Here is a 14,378-nt window from a genome sequence, read left to right as displayed (position 1 = left end):
CTTGCCTTGATGATTACAGTGTAGAGTCTGCTTTCTCTTGCTACAAATTTTCCAGCTGTCAACATTTTCTTTGTCAGTTCTAGTCTTGTGCTTTGTTTTGTCATTGCCCATAATATTTAATTTTTCTTTCTTGTTTTTGATGGGCTGTTTTTTGTCTGTTTCTGTTCAATGTACACACTTATTTAGAAGATTATTGGGCAAGACTTAGATGAAGTTGGAGTCATGATGAAGCCCCAGGTTTCTGCAGCATGACAGTAACAGATGACCTTTACATTGACCTTAAATTATCTTGGCTTAGTGTGGAGCTTGCTTGCTCCAGCTGCCCTTCAAGTGTGTTATGGTTTAACCCCAGCTGGCAACTGAGCCCAGCACAGTGAGCACTCACTCACTGCTCTGCCCTGGTGAGATGGAGGAGCCAATGGAGGAGCCAATCAGAGGAGTAAAAATGAAAAGATTCATGGGTTGAGATAAAGACAGTTTAATAGGTAAAGCATAAGCTGTGCACACCTGCAAAGCCAAACAAGGAATTCTTTCACTCCTTCCCATGGGCAAGGTGTTCAGCCAGGAAAGCAGGGCTCTCCTTCGTGTGTAACAGTGACTTGGAAAGACAAATGCCATCACCCCTAGTGTCTGCACCCTCTTCCTCCTTCCCCCACCTGTGTATGTTTGGCTTGATGCCATATGGTATGGTATATCCCTTGGATCAGTTGAGGTTAGTTGTCCCAGCTGCATCCTTTTCCAATTTCTTGTGCACTCCCAGTCTGTTTGCTAGTGGGAGGTAGAAAAGGCTTTGACTCTGTGTAAGCACAGCTCAGCAGTACCAGAAATGTCCCTGAATTATCAACACTATCTCCAGCACAAATCAAAAACAGAGCCCTATACTTGCCACTGTGAGGAAAATTAACTCTATCCCAGCCCAAACCAGCACATTCTCCACCCTTCATTATTTACCATTTACGTCATTCTCAGGTACCACACTATCCAACACATCCTCATTATTTTCCACCCTCCTTCTCATCCCTTGATGCAGTACACAGATATTACTTCCCCTAGCCTATGAACTATGCCTTTAAAATGTCCATAAATGTCCACTGAGTTTATTCAAGACAGGAGAGGTGGTGTGGTGTGTGGAATTATTGTGCACCAAAGCCAGTTCAAATCCATTTGTTGCTGTCCTTGGAACTGCTTTGTGTGGTTCATGCTATAGCCATTCCCTGACATGTAACCCAAATCATGGGTTACAATGATTTAAACCTATATCCATTACAATTTCTGCCCCTTGTCCCTTGGAGCCAGACTGTAACATTGAACATTCCATCTCTTGTTCCTAGCCTGGCTAGGATTTATCCACAGACTGCAATCCCATATGGCTATGCCTGCTCCAGATGGAGCCTTTATCTGAGCCATGGTGACTTTGGGGGTATAGCTGCTATGGCATAGGACTATCCATAGTCACAGCTGCTTTGAGGTTCACCTGCTCCAGTGTGGCCTTACCCACAGCCACAGTCCCTTCAGAGATAAACCTACTCCATCATAGCCTTACCCATGGCTGCAGTCTTTCCTGCAGCCTGCTCTGTTGTGGGATTTTCCATGGCCACACACTTTCAGGTGCTCCAGCATGGACTTATCCACAGGCACTGATGTGTCAGTGTCTACCTGCCTGCAGCACAGACCTGTCCCTGGGTCTCCATCCCTCCAGAGCTATTCCTGCTGCCGCACTGACACAGCCAGAGCCACTTCCAGACCTTCCTGCTCCCACACGGATTCATCCATGGGTCAGGTCCCTTTGGCTGCAGTTCACCAGCAGTCCCTGGCAGCCCAGGGCACGGCACAGACACACAGACAGTCCCTGGGCAGCTGCCAGCCCCGGCACATCGCCGCTGCTGTTATCACAATGTTCCCAGGCACAGCAGTGAGGTGATAAAGCAGCGCAGCAGCAGCAAAAACCAGCTACTAATGAGCACTGGGCTCTAATGTACAGTCAGGCAAGCAAGGCTCCTGACAAGCACCTGCCAATTAATAGCTGATCAGCAATTACAGCTATAAATTCAATCTAGCACATGCCAATCAAACCTGTTGTTATCTTGAATCCTGCAAGACCCGTGTTGGGCACCAAGAAGGACTGTGGTGGTTTAACCCAAGCTGGCAATTAGGCCCCACAGAGCCACTCACTCCTCTGCAGTGGGATGGTGAAGAGAATCAGAAGCAGCACAGGCAAGGCACTAATCCCTTAATGTCCTGGCTTTGCCTGCTTCATCAGGACATTGCTGTAACCTCTGGCCAGCTCTTGTGCTTCTGGATTGCCTGGGTAAATTCACTGTTTAGTGCTAATAGCAAAGGGGCAGGGTTTTGAATGGACCTCTGAACAAAAGCAGTTATTCATTGCTGAGGCCTCTGCTTTGCTTCATGTGTGTTTGAAAAACAAATGACGAAAATTCAAAGCATGCTGGCCTTTTTAATGCCATAATTACCTGTGACTACAGTACTTCTTTAACAGTAAAACGTGGCCATTAGTGGATAAGGGGAAAAAGAAGGTGCATGAGGGAGTGCAAAACTGTACAGGCTTTGCTGGAATGAAGTGCGTGTGCTGCTTGCGTCACTGAAAAACTATGGGTGGGTGGCTCTTGGAGTGAGAGACTGTGCTTCATTTGTTTCTGCAAGGCTAGCTCGGTGCATCCCTCTTAAAGTCAAGTGTGACCCAAAGTGTGGTGGAGAAAAAGGCTGAAGTTTCGAGTGGAAATGGGGAAGAAGTCTGTTGTAGCTGCTGTTTCAGGAGCAACTTCAGGAATAAGCAAGGACAAAATGTTAGGCGAGTGAATAATTTGTAAGGCTTTGCTCCAGCACTCTTAATTCTCCAGTGAATAGTTGTAGATGATGATTGCAGATGATTTGCTTGGAACAGTGGTGGCAGCTTTCTTTGCAGATTCCTCTGGTCTGAGTTATCTGTAGTGACTGAAGGATGTATGTTTGCTGGGGTTCAAATGCTTTGTATGTAAGCTGCACGTGTCATTTTTTCTCTGCAGAACTTCTCGGTACTAAGTTTGTTCATTATTCAGCAATTGGCCTTTTGTTTGGAAAGGATCCTTACTCAGTCTGTGATGGGATAACCACGTTGTATAACAACCCAACAAGGCAAAGCAAAATTGTGCATTGCCACCCTGTGCTAGCCTGAAAGTGGGATGACGACCCTGGGTTGAAGGGAGCAGCAATCAGGCCCAGGGGCTGCACAAGCCAATCTTACCAGGAGGCTGCTGTGGCCCTGGGGGGAGAGTTCTGGTCTCCACTGTCATCTTCTGGGGAAAATCTCTTCTCCTCCTGCTTTGAACCAAGAAAGGAACATTATACAGCTGCTTGATGGATTCTCAGAATTCAGATTTGTCACCCTTTAGATTTAAGAATCACTGAAACTTGTATTAAGTACTTTTCTTCTGTTTGGTGTGTGTGCCAGGGCAAACCCCACATTCTACCCCAATTGTTGGTCATGTGGCAGGAGCCCACTTGTGCATTTTCAGCAGAACAGCTGAGCTTTGCAAAAACTGTCTGGAGCTCTGCAGCTGGGCTGGAGCCTGGCCCAGCAGTGGGAGCTGTTAATGGTGTGATTGAAGCCTTTAATTTAACCCCTTACCAGCAGTTGTGCTGACTTGTGTTGGAGCTGTCAGATATCACTGAAGCACCATTACCCTTCAAAGCAAAGCATGCAACAGTAATCCCACAGAGCAAGGCTCCTATTTGCTGCACCTCCAGTTGGGGCTGTTCCTGTTAACTACAACATCTATGGCATATGAATTTCTATCCCAGTCTTATTTTAAATGTAAATAGAAAATGGAGAATATTTCTATCAATAGTTGTGTAGATAAAGGTTTTTAACATGAATGTGTACAAGGCAATAATTACTTCTTAATATTCTGAAATAGGGATGTTACAAATCTTCCATGTACACAACTAAATTGTGCCAGATAGTCTAATGGTATTCAATAATAATGTTTCCCTTTGATGGGAGCAATCTACCATGATGACTTAGAGCATCAGAGTTGATTTGAAATTTAGTTTTATAATAATGATCATGTGATGAGCAGTGATGAAGATTTAAGTAAGGTTCTGGCCCAAAGTGTCCATCAAATACAGGCTTCAATTTCAAAGGTAAAGAGAGAACAGCTAATTTAAAAGTTCTTTTATCAAAGGCAGTTTTTATAGTGGGAAGAATGAGTAAGCACAGATTAGCAATTTGTGGTCTAGTCCTTTTTTTGCATAAATATGATTAATTTGTTTTCAGTTCTTTTGCTCAAGAAATTCATTTCTCCTCTAACTTTCTAGGAGACTTTGAAGTTAATATCTAGCTATCAACCTTTGTCTCTCTCCCCTCACCCACTCACATTCCTGAAGAGGAATCTATGCAGGTTGACAGCAAGAAGTGCAGTGCCCAGCTCTAGGGAATGGATTCTTATTATTAGTCTTCATTTTCAGGTGTTCAGTTTCACATATCAACCTACTAAACATAACCAGTTTGATTTCAAGTTAAACATTTATTCTGCTTTTTTAAATTGTTGTAAAACTCATATTTTAAAAGTGTATACCTATTATAAAACTTTTCCCAGTATGACCAGTTTCTTTCATGCTTCAAGTGCCTTCTTAAAATGGATCCTGAAAAAAACTGTTTCTTCAAAATGAGTTTATTATAATAAAGAAATGTCATCAGAGTTAGCTCCCAATATGCTGACACAAGTTTGTCTGATATAAATTTTTTTTCAAAACTTTTTCTCATTCCTATTCCTGCTGTTTCCATTGTGAAAGTGGCTGAAATGGGGGTCAGACCACACCAGCTCTCCAGGTTTGTAAGTCCTGAAATATGCAGCGTATGTCATATTGTTTTTCAACTGTGGTCCTCATCAAATAATGAACATGGAAATCACTAAGAGAGAACTGAACTGAATTTAAAAAAATCAAGTAATAGTGCAAATCAGCAGAAAAGGCTTACCCAGTCTCAACCACAAGGAATGGATAGCTTGAGAGCTTGGGCTCAAAGGCTTACTCCCAACAAAGACCTGAGTTCAGGATATCTGCTTTTTTGAGCTAGCAGCTGTTGATGTTTCTAACCTCTGAAAGAGGAAAATAGAGGTACAGTGTTACTGTCAACTGGAAATCAAGAATCTGTTTTCCCAAAATGCTTAAAATTTTGATGTAATTATTTTTGCACAAAAAGATGCAACAGTAGGCTGTTTGAATTTCTTCATGGAAGGATGAGAAAACCAATAAATGTGCATGTGGGCACAGCCTCGTGATAAGACTGCTTACCAGGGATAATGTGACTCACGTCCTGACTCAGCACAACTCTCTGTTACGAGGTTCTGTTGCCTCTTTTTCCTGGTGGGGTTGGTCTGGGATTTTTTTTTTCTGTGTTTTTAGAGGAGTTTTGTGTTGTTTGTGGTTTTGGGTTTCTTTTTGTTTTGTTTTTTACTGTATTCTTTCACTTCTCTAGAAAATTCAAAGTTAAATCCATTTCCTGAACAATAACATTAAAACTTTCAGAAATTCTGTGCTGGCTGTGAGAAAGTCTTAAATTGGTTTTCTTGAATTAAATAAGGGCTTTAGTGTCATGCTCTGAAGGGTTTGATTTAATGTTTTAAAAAGCCCCACAGAACAGGTATATGCACATCTATACATACAGACTTTTTGAAGCTGGAAGTGTAGATATAGGTGCAGGTTTTTCTAGAGGTTTATGAAGGAAGTCAGGAGCTCTGAAGAGCACAACCTTACAGCAGCCACAGGCAGCCCAAAGAGCAGCAGTTGTAGAAATAAAAGGGTTGTGCCAGATTTCTTCTACTGCCCACAGTGCTGTTGAGTTTTCAATTTTGGGTTTGCCTTTTAGAGCTGGAGAACCTAACAGAAAGAGTTGGATCTTTTTCATACGTACTTGGGTTTGGTCACTGCAATGTGAGGTGTCTCAAGTAAAAAAAAAATTTGCGAGAACTTGTCTAATTCTACTGCGCATTGTAGTGACGGTGTGATGGAAGTTCCTAACACAAAATACCTTTCAGTTTATCAGTTTGCCCTAAATTAGAAAAGAAAAAAAGTGGGGAAGTTTAAAACTAAAATATCCTTTGCTTTCTGCTATATAACCTTTTTATTTTTTTTTTTAATCTGTCTCCTTTTAAACAAACTAAAACAAATCACTGCTTTCCCAGAATGAAATGAATGCAAAATGTTGGCATTTTTTCTCCCTGGAATGAAGGACTTCATTAGTGATACGCCATACATATGTGGTAAAAAACTGTTTGTAGGTCTCTTAATGAGCAGTGCCTTCTCTTGATTTACCGCCTCCTCAATTTTACCAAGGTTTTTAAGTAACTCAGAGTTGACTTAGTTTCTGAGCTTCTTGGTAAATTATTGTTTGGTACAACATAAAGTGAAAGCAACATTTAGTTTTTAAATGTTAGCTATCACAGTGATGATGTGAATGGGGGTATACTTGCAAAAAGTCATCAATATTACGGTAAGAATCCATTTTACAATAATCCCTGAGCCTTGAGCATATGGCTTCATCCAGCACAAAAGCTTCCATTCATTTGCATTTTATTTCAATTCATTTGATCATCTGAAATTCCATGTGCTTGAGACACGGATATTGTCATGTAGGTACACAAACATAGTATCAAAACAAATATGGCAGTGGTCATGTGTTAGCCTCTGTTTCCATGGTGTGTCTGAAAGGATTTATAGCATGGCTGTAGAAGTTTTCCTGGAGTCATTGGTCTAAGTCTGAGCTTCTCCTTCTCTTTCCTTGCCACTTTTCAAAAAGAAAATACATTTTTTGTTGTTTTTGGACACACTGAAGAGAAAATGAGAAAATGGCAAATAATCTTAATAGAAATATATTACAGCTTTGTGTATGTGAAAATGAAGAATTGGTGAGATCTGAAAAGTGTTATTTAGAGGGAAATGGAGAACATTATTGACCCTTAGGAATAGGTGTTCTGGACTTGAAGAGCACATAAAAACAAATCAGCACCATCGATATTCAGAAAGAGGTTTGCCATATTCAGTCATGGTTTTTATGGCAAGGAGCTCCTCATGGTTGTTTTCTCATCTTATCAGTGAGTGCTTCATTTCAACCACTCGAAATTCCTAGCCCCACAGAAAGCAGGCTGCAGGATGGTGGTGATAGGAATGTGAGGCTCAGAGAGGTGCTGCTTTCCTCATTAGTTGTGGATATTTGTTCAGGAGGTGACTGGGGCCATGGTACAGCACAGTCCCATTAGCCATCCTCACCAGAGAGCCAGCACCTGGGCAAGGAATCTGGACTTGGCTGACCAGACTGTTCAGACCACAGGGCACCCTGTAGCAAACTGCTACTTGCTTGTTTGTTTATCAATTTATTTTCTCTCTTCCTTTTGTTGTGCTTTTCCCACAGGACAGAATGCTCTCACTGGGGGAAGTGGTGGCTCTTCCCTAGGCCCATTGTCAGCTCTTGAATAAGAAGGGCCCCATTTGGGCAGTATCCAGTTGGGCTTTACCTCATGCCTCCCTTGTCTGTGTCACATCCTGAGTCCTCTGGCTTCACATTTAACCATCCCTGATGTGGTTTGTTTAGAATTTCTTTATTCCACTGAAACATTACAGCTTTTCCTGATGCCAAAACCATTCTCTCTATCTTAAAGTCCTCCCTGGAAACACATGTCTTTCCCTGTTTTCCAACATTATTTCACAAAGTTTCTTTTTGGTCTTACCTGTACAATAAAAGTCAGTGCTGACAAATGTAAGGATTTTTAGGCAAAGCTGGCAGGTCTTACTAATCCTTTTTATACCAGCAAGAGCTCTAGTACCGAGGCAGTTCCTGCCAGCAACAAGAACACTTTAGTATTGTACCGTTTGAGTAACAAGTGTAAAATGCATCAATCAAAGACCTGCTGTGTCTCAATCACATGTTGGCCCTTATATTAATATGGTTTTAGCTGTCATAGTTCTGGGCTTGCTTCATCTTGTTTGGAAAATTGATCAGAAGGTATTTGATTTCCCTGCTGCAGAATACTGTGTTCCCATATCGACTTTCCTTTCTCTGAAGCCCATTTCTATTGAGTTTTTTTTTGTGTTTGTGCCATAATTCTTCTGGACTCCGCTTCCGTTTGTTAAAAGTGAATTTACGTCTTAGCCCTGTCTCACTTTTTATTGTTACAGGGCTTTACAAAAGCTGCAGTTCCTCTCTAATTGCTAATGAATTACATTTTTCAAAATCATTGTGAAATGTTTTTCAGCCCTGTGGGTCCCAGCCTTGGTGCTGAATGCAGTGTGTTTGAGATGGGTGAATAAAACCCTTTTGCTTTCATTGCTGGCAAAGGGGAGAGAGAAAGAGAGTCCAATGTTTGTCCAGAGATGTGTTAGGCTTGATAGATTCTGGTGTTTGCATCAAGCTTAGAGGCAGGATATTTTCTTCCCTCTCCAGTACTAAAAACAGACATGTGAGTGCTCTAACAGTGTGTTCTCTCTGAAGCTACATTTCATCAGTAGTTAAGCTAAGTGTTTACCTGTGTCTGCACTTTCATATGAGGCATTGGGACACTTGGACTTTGTTTTGTGCTTAGAAGTATTTATTATTTGAAATTTTGGGTTGGTTATTTTTTTCCTTTAACCATCCCTCCTTGCTTAACTCATTTCCTTGATCCAGAGTTTTGCTGCTGCTGCAGGATGCTATCATTTAGCATGTGTCAGCTGAGGCCCTAATGTGCAAGAGCAATGGTGCAGAAAAACCTTTCATCGCTGAAACAACCAAGGGCATGGTCCAGAGGTTGTTGTTTAAGACTCAAAATGGCACTTGAACTAATCTGTACCACTGGAAACCCACTGAATTGTTAGTTCCCTCAAACATTTGCTGAGGTGGTTGACAGAGGAATAAGTCTTTTTTATGTCTTTATTCTGACCTATGGCTCATATCTAGTGACTTGTAGGCAATTTCCATTATGTATCTGCATACCTGTGCTGTCTCTTTGCAGGGGATTCCCTGCTTCTTCCCCAGCACCTCTGCAGAGGTTGAAATAATAGAGTGTGGTGGAGGACTCCAGGCAAAATTATTGCCTTCAATGTAAATCAAATTTTTGCAAGCCTTCACTGCTCTGCTGTCTTTCAGATACAAATTTGTTTAATCATTTTAGCAGCTAGACTAGAACGTGCAATACGTGTTCAGAGCAAAGTGAGAAAACTTTTGGGGAAAGACTGGCAGAACTCTCTCACAGAAGTCTTCTACTGTATATACCTTATTTACACCTGCTGAAATGGTTTCATAAAATTATTTATACATCTATGAGCTTTTTAGTCATCTCCTTTTTACTGGTTATGTCTCTATATTTTTCCAGTACTCATCTTGGTCTCACTTTGCACACTTTCTATCTGCACAGTGAGATTAATCCTGTCTTGGGATCTGCAGAGGAGTGCTTAAATTTATGATTCAAATGGATACAGCTCCTGTGGCAGAAATTGTGAAGAGGTTCATGAATTTTTAATTAGAAGGGATTAATTCAATGAATATAATTTCCTAAACTAAGTTGTGGTGTGAAGCATAGATGTTGCTTAATGTTTAAGTAATAAAAATACAAAAAGTATAAAAATAAAAAAAAAAATAAATAAAATAAAAATAATTAAAGTAAAAACATTCCCCCTAGAATGTGTGAGCCATACCCTGGATAACCAAGTTTCCTTTCAAATGCTCTTTTCTGCTGTGATTGTGTATTTCAGGAGCAGACCCACAATGCCTTCAGATAGGCTGTGATACACCTCTTACCTGTCATGTTACATACAGAACAAGTGAACTGAAGTTGTCATGAAGGAAAAGTCCCTCATGAATTCAAAACCTGCCATTTCAGTCAAGAAATGTTTTTTTCAGCTTATTTCCCATGTATTTTGTGCTTTGTACTTTCTTTTCTCAGGTTGCATTTCTCAGACAGCTCATAAATGGTTGCAAAACTGTTTTGAAAATTTTTATGAGGAAACTGGTATATAAAACCAAAATCACAATATTTAGAAACCTGCAGTAATATGAAAAGAAAATACATGCAAATGATCACATGAATTCAGTATACAAAGTAGGCAGAAAAATCTACCTTTGAAGGAAGATTCATTCTTGACACCTAAGTCAAACAACTAAAGTTTTGAAGCATAAGCTACAAATCCTGCTTGTTTAGCTTACTACACATGTTTTCTTCTAAAACAAAAGATTTGTAAAAAGCATTTCCCCAGCTTGCACTTCTGCACCAGGGCTCCCAAGGTTTACCCATGTGGCTCTGCAGTCGCTCTCTGTGGCACCACAGTGTGGAAGGGCTGGTGATCCCAGACAGTTCCTGTGACGCCTGGCATCCATCCCTTCCTCCAGCTGCTGGATCACAGCTTCTGCCAGGACCTCAGGGCCTTGTCCTGCACCCATCCTCTTGGCAGTATTGGCTTTGGATGAAGGAGGAAAAAAGGAAGGAAATAGAACTGCTAAGAAATGGCTTTAAAGGTGGGAGAACAAAATTCCTCTTCAAGCTGAGATTGTTTTAGATCAGGTGTATGTGACTTGAGGGAGGAATCCCTACTTTGATTTCAGTGGGCTTACTCTACAGGATATTAGCATTACGAATTTTTAAAACTTCCTCCTGGGTTTATGATCGGTATTTGAGATTCTGTGCTGACTTTGGACCTGAAGGGGAGCTGGACAAACTGGTGGTAAGCCACTGTTCGCCTTCTATCTAATGTGTTCCCTGGGGATTGGGTACAATTTGTGGACATCTCAGTTTCTCCAGAATCATCAGATCTTAGTTGCTGGTTTTAATAGTGTATTGGACAAGTTCAATATGCACCAACATATTGAGTTTCTGGGTGCAGGATAGGTGCCCTGCCTAGGGCCCCTTAAATCCAGTAACCATGCAAGTAAATCAGTCACCTTTGGGAAACACTGGATTTATTAGTGTAGCTTAAGGAGTCAGCACTCGAGCAGATACTTTCTCAGAACACTGGGGTTCTTCAGAGCACTGTGTAGCATGTAGGTGATATGAATTTTCTGGTACATCTCAGGCAAGCTTTATGGGCACATGTCAAGGGCAGTTATCTGGGGCAGCAAGGCTGCTCACACAGAACTTACCTATTGCACTGATGCCTGCTTTGTCTAGACAAGAGCTCTGGAAATGCAGGCTAGGGATATCTCCTACTGCAGCCACTGTTTCTATAAGCCCAGTCTGTCCTTGGTTTAATTTTTAAGTTTTGGCACAGAAGGATGAAAGATGTACTTTAATGAAACTAACCTTTAAAAATATTTTCTGAAAAGATCGTATAGCGTGCTAGAAAACATGCCAACAGTACAACATTTGCTCAACCTTCTAGAATTAGCCTTTGGTAAAAAAGAGCCCTGATCCCAATGGATTAAAGTCAGCGCAACCTGTGCATTTTAGAGTGAGATTTAATGTGAGGTTTAATGGATGTTAACCAAAATAAATAGAATTGCTCAAGGCTGATGAAAGTTCTATGGTCTCTGATACAGATCTTAGCCAGAAGTTTAGTTGAGAGTAATATTTCCCCAAGTATTTTCCTTTGGTTTCTTGTGTAAACAGCAATAGAAAAAAAAATACCATTCTGCTGGAAAGGCAGGTAGGAATCTTAATCACAACAGTGCAGGACTATCAGGTGTTTTGCATTCCAGCATTGCAAAGTAGTGCTCTAGAGGAGGGAGAGGAACGTGGTCACTGCTTCTCCTCAGTCATCTTGGTCCTGTAAAACAACTCCTGCTCTAACAGGGTAAGCTTGACCGCAAGTGAGAAAATAGAAAGTAAATACTGTGAGGTTTTTAGGATTTAGTTACATGGGATGCAGGTGATAGTTCAGCTGAGTAGTTTTATGCTGAAAGTAGGAACTTTCATTTAATTGTAGTCTCAGAATTCAACTTAACCAGCAAATATTCAAGCACAAGACTTGTTGTGGGAGGCCAAGCAGCATCTTATAAATGGTAATTTACTATATTTTAAAAATAAAAAATAAAAACACTTGCAGCAAAGCAGCTTTTTAAGACATCAGGAGCATGGGATCTAAAGGCCTCTTAGGGACATGGTGGGTTCTCCTGACTGGCAAACTGAAACTACAATATAAAACTGATAATATGTTCCTTTTCCCATCAGTGCAGCAGATATGGATGAGTGAGATGCTGATGAATGGCAAGCGTTTGGATCGTGGGATTGTTCTCTCCCTCCTTGCAAAGGCAGAAATTGGAGACTGTCTGAGGAAGATTCATAGCAATGTGTCTGCAGACTTTTCTGGGTGCAAAATATAGTCAGATTCCATTTTGACAGAACTAATGGAGATGGGATGCCTAGTGTCAAATAGCTAGTTTCATTTCTCTGATCTGTGAACATCTCTGGAATTTCCCTGGCCTTGGCCCAACTTCTGCTTGACTAGAGGAGTCCTGTTGGGTCTCAGTAAGTGGATGTGACCGCCTTTTCATGTCCACTTTCACTCAAGGACTTCATTTCCCTTTTTGTGCTACAAAATCAGCAAATGCAGATATGCAGACAATGCATGGCTGGGCAAAATCCCCCAGCAGGGCAGTGACCTGGTGTCAGCCTTACACAGGAGCAAGGACATGGCCCTGAGCTATCCTGTGCTCTCCCTGGCTGCTGTGGCCAGCGGTGCACACTGACTCAGTTGTGTGATAGCAGAGCAGGCTCCTTTCTACTCCAGTACTTTAAAGACCTCCTCAGTGGGTCAGTCCAACACCACCTCATGGCAGTCAGTAGTAATTTCCTGTTTAGTATTAAAAGGCTGCATTTCCAGAAAATTGTGTCTGGGTTTGGGGTTTTTTGGGGTTTGTTTGTTTGTTTGTTTGGTTTTTTTTTGTTTTTGTGTGTGTTTTTGTTTGTTTTGTTTTATTTATTTATTTGGTTTTGGGGTTTGGTTTTGTTTTTTTAAAAATTAAATCCCAAGAATGTTTTGACACCATTTGTGTAAACAAAGGACATAGGAAGTACAATTTCACAAAGATAACAGTTTTACATGTAAGCTGAGGAATGCATGTACAAGAAGTCCTTTAGTATTGAGAAACAAATCCATATCCTTTTTTTAATTTTCTTTAAGCATGTACACCACTGCTTACCCAGCTGTGATGAGTAAATTACGGAATTCATTTTGCAATAATTTCACAAGGGCTAGGGCTGGCTGAGAATGAAGTAGGAATAAGTAGCTTACCCCATGATTTCATGTGAAGATCAACCAACAAAATGTAGTTCTTGGTAGTGACAACTGTATTATCTTCTTTCTAACTGCAGTTTTCTCACTGATTTCAGATAGACGTGTTAACAGTATGTGCCTTTTAAGCAGTTAGCTTGCAGTCTTCAATTAGATACCCTCATCTAACTTGAGGTAGCTGAAACCCGTCAGGCAAGTTGTTCGCTAAGAGTTCCTGTGTCTCTCCATCTGCTGCAAAGGGAGCCTGGATGACTGAGTTCTGGAGTAGATGGGTATATCCTAGGTGTTTGTAGAAAAGCAGTTTGAACTCCATACTGTTAACAATTTTCTGTGTGAGAAACTGGTCTTGATGAAATGTATCTGCATCCTCTTAGTGTTTTTACATCAGAGAATGTTCTTTTAATGCCAGATCTTTCCTGAAGGTAATTTCTTGGCAATCGCACTTGAACTTATCTAACAAATTGGGTGGTGATCTAGTGAAAATAAAATGCCCCTCTTTCTATTTTGTTTTGAATGAGTTCCGTCTGGCAGTTTTACTTCCTGTATTCTCCAGTGATAAGTATGAAATTAGCTGTTTTACTGGATTATTTCAGAATTTATCCTGAAAGCAGTTCTTTCTAGAGTAGTTAATGTTTCCTGTATGAACTGCTTTGAAATAGTTCTTGGTTCTGTTACTCTCTTTCTTTTCATTTTTTCTCCCCTTCGTATTTCTACTTCCTGGTGTTTGTATATTTCATTAACTTGGTATTTGTTGTATTTTAGGAGAAACCTGATGCCAGCCCCACATCTCTACAGCTGAGATCCCAGATTGAGGTAAGCACTTGGATTTTGATCTTCCACTTTTGTTTGTTCGTTCTTTAATGTGATATTCTGCATAAAGGCTATATTATTAATTTGATATTCATAGGCTTCTCTAGTGCCTGCTCTCAGTGCTGCCTGTCTTCTCTTGCAGGAGTCGCTTGGTCTCAGTAGCACCGCATCAACACCTGACACTGAAAGAAAGTAAGTGAAGGCACAGAAAGTGGGGAGGGAGGAGGAATTTGTTACATTTTCTTTATCCTTGGAGTAAATTAACTTTAGATTGTACTGATGTATCTAGATTTCAGATCCAGAAACTGTGAATGAGACCTGTTTTGGAACCTGCTCCTTTTCTTCTTCCCTTTTGGCCTTCTATTATTTTGGGA

At 40.8% G+C, this 14,378-nt stretch overlaps 1 protein-coding gene across 4 annotated transcripts in view; it reads left to right on the top strand.

Moving 5' to 3' along the window:
- Positions 1-14,378, top strand: part of LOC107201978 (SAM and SH3 domain-containing protein 1) — a 533,641-nt gene that overhangs the window by 457,985 nt on the left and 61,278 nt on the right. For all 4 annotated transcript variants that reach the window (XM_019006071.2, XM_015622095.3, XM_019006070.2 and 1 more), the window contains exons 3-4: positions 13,957-14,007; positions 14,147-14,196. In XM_019006071.2, the coding sequence (XP_018861616.1) occupies positions 13,957-14,007; positions 14,147-14,196 (101 nt within the window). The remainder of the gene's footprint in view (positions 1-13,956; positions 14,008-14,146; positions 14,197-14,378) is intronic.

Source organism: Parus major, chromosome 3, assembly GCF_001522545.3.
Source record: "Parus major isolate Abel chromosome 3, Parus_major1.1, whole genome shotgun sequence".
Classification (NCBI taxonomy): domain Eukaryota; kingdom Metazoa; phylum Chordata; class Aves; order Passeriformes; family Paridae; genus Parus; species Parus major.
Note: the sequence above shows the minus strand (reverse complement) of the source record. Positions and strands in the feature narration are given on the sequence as shown.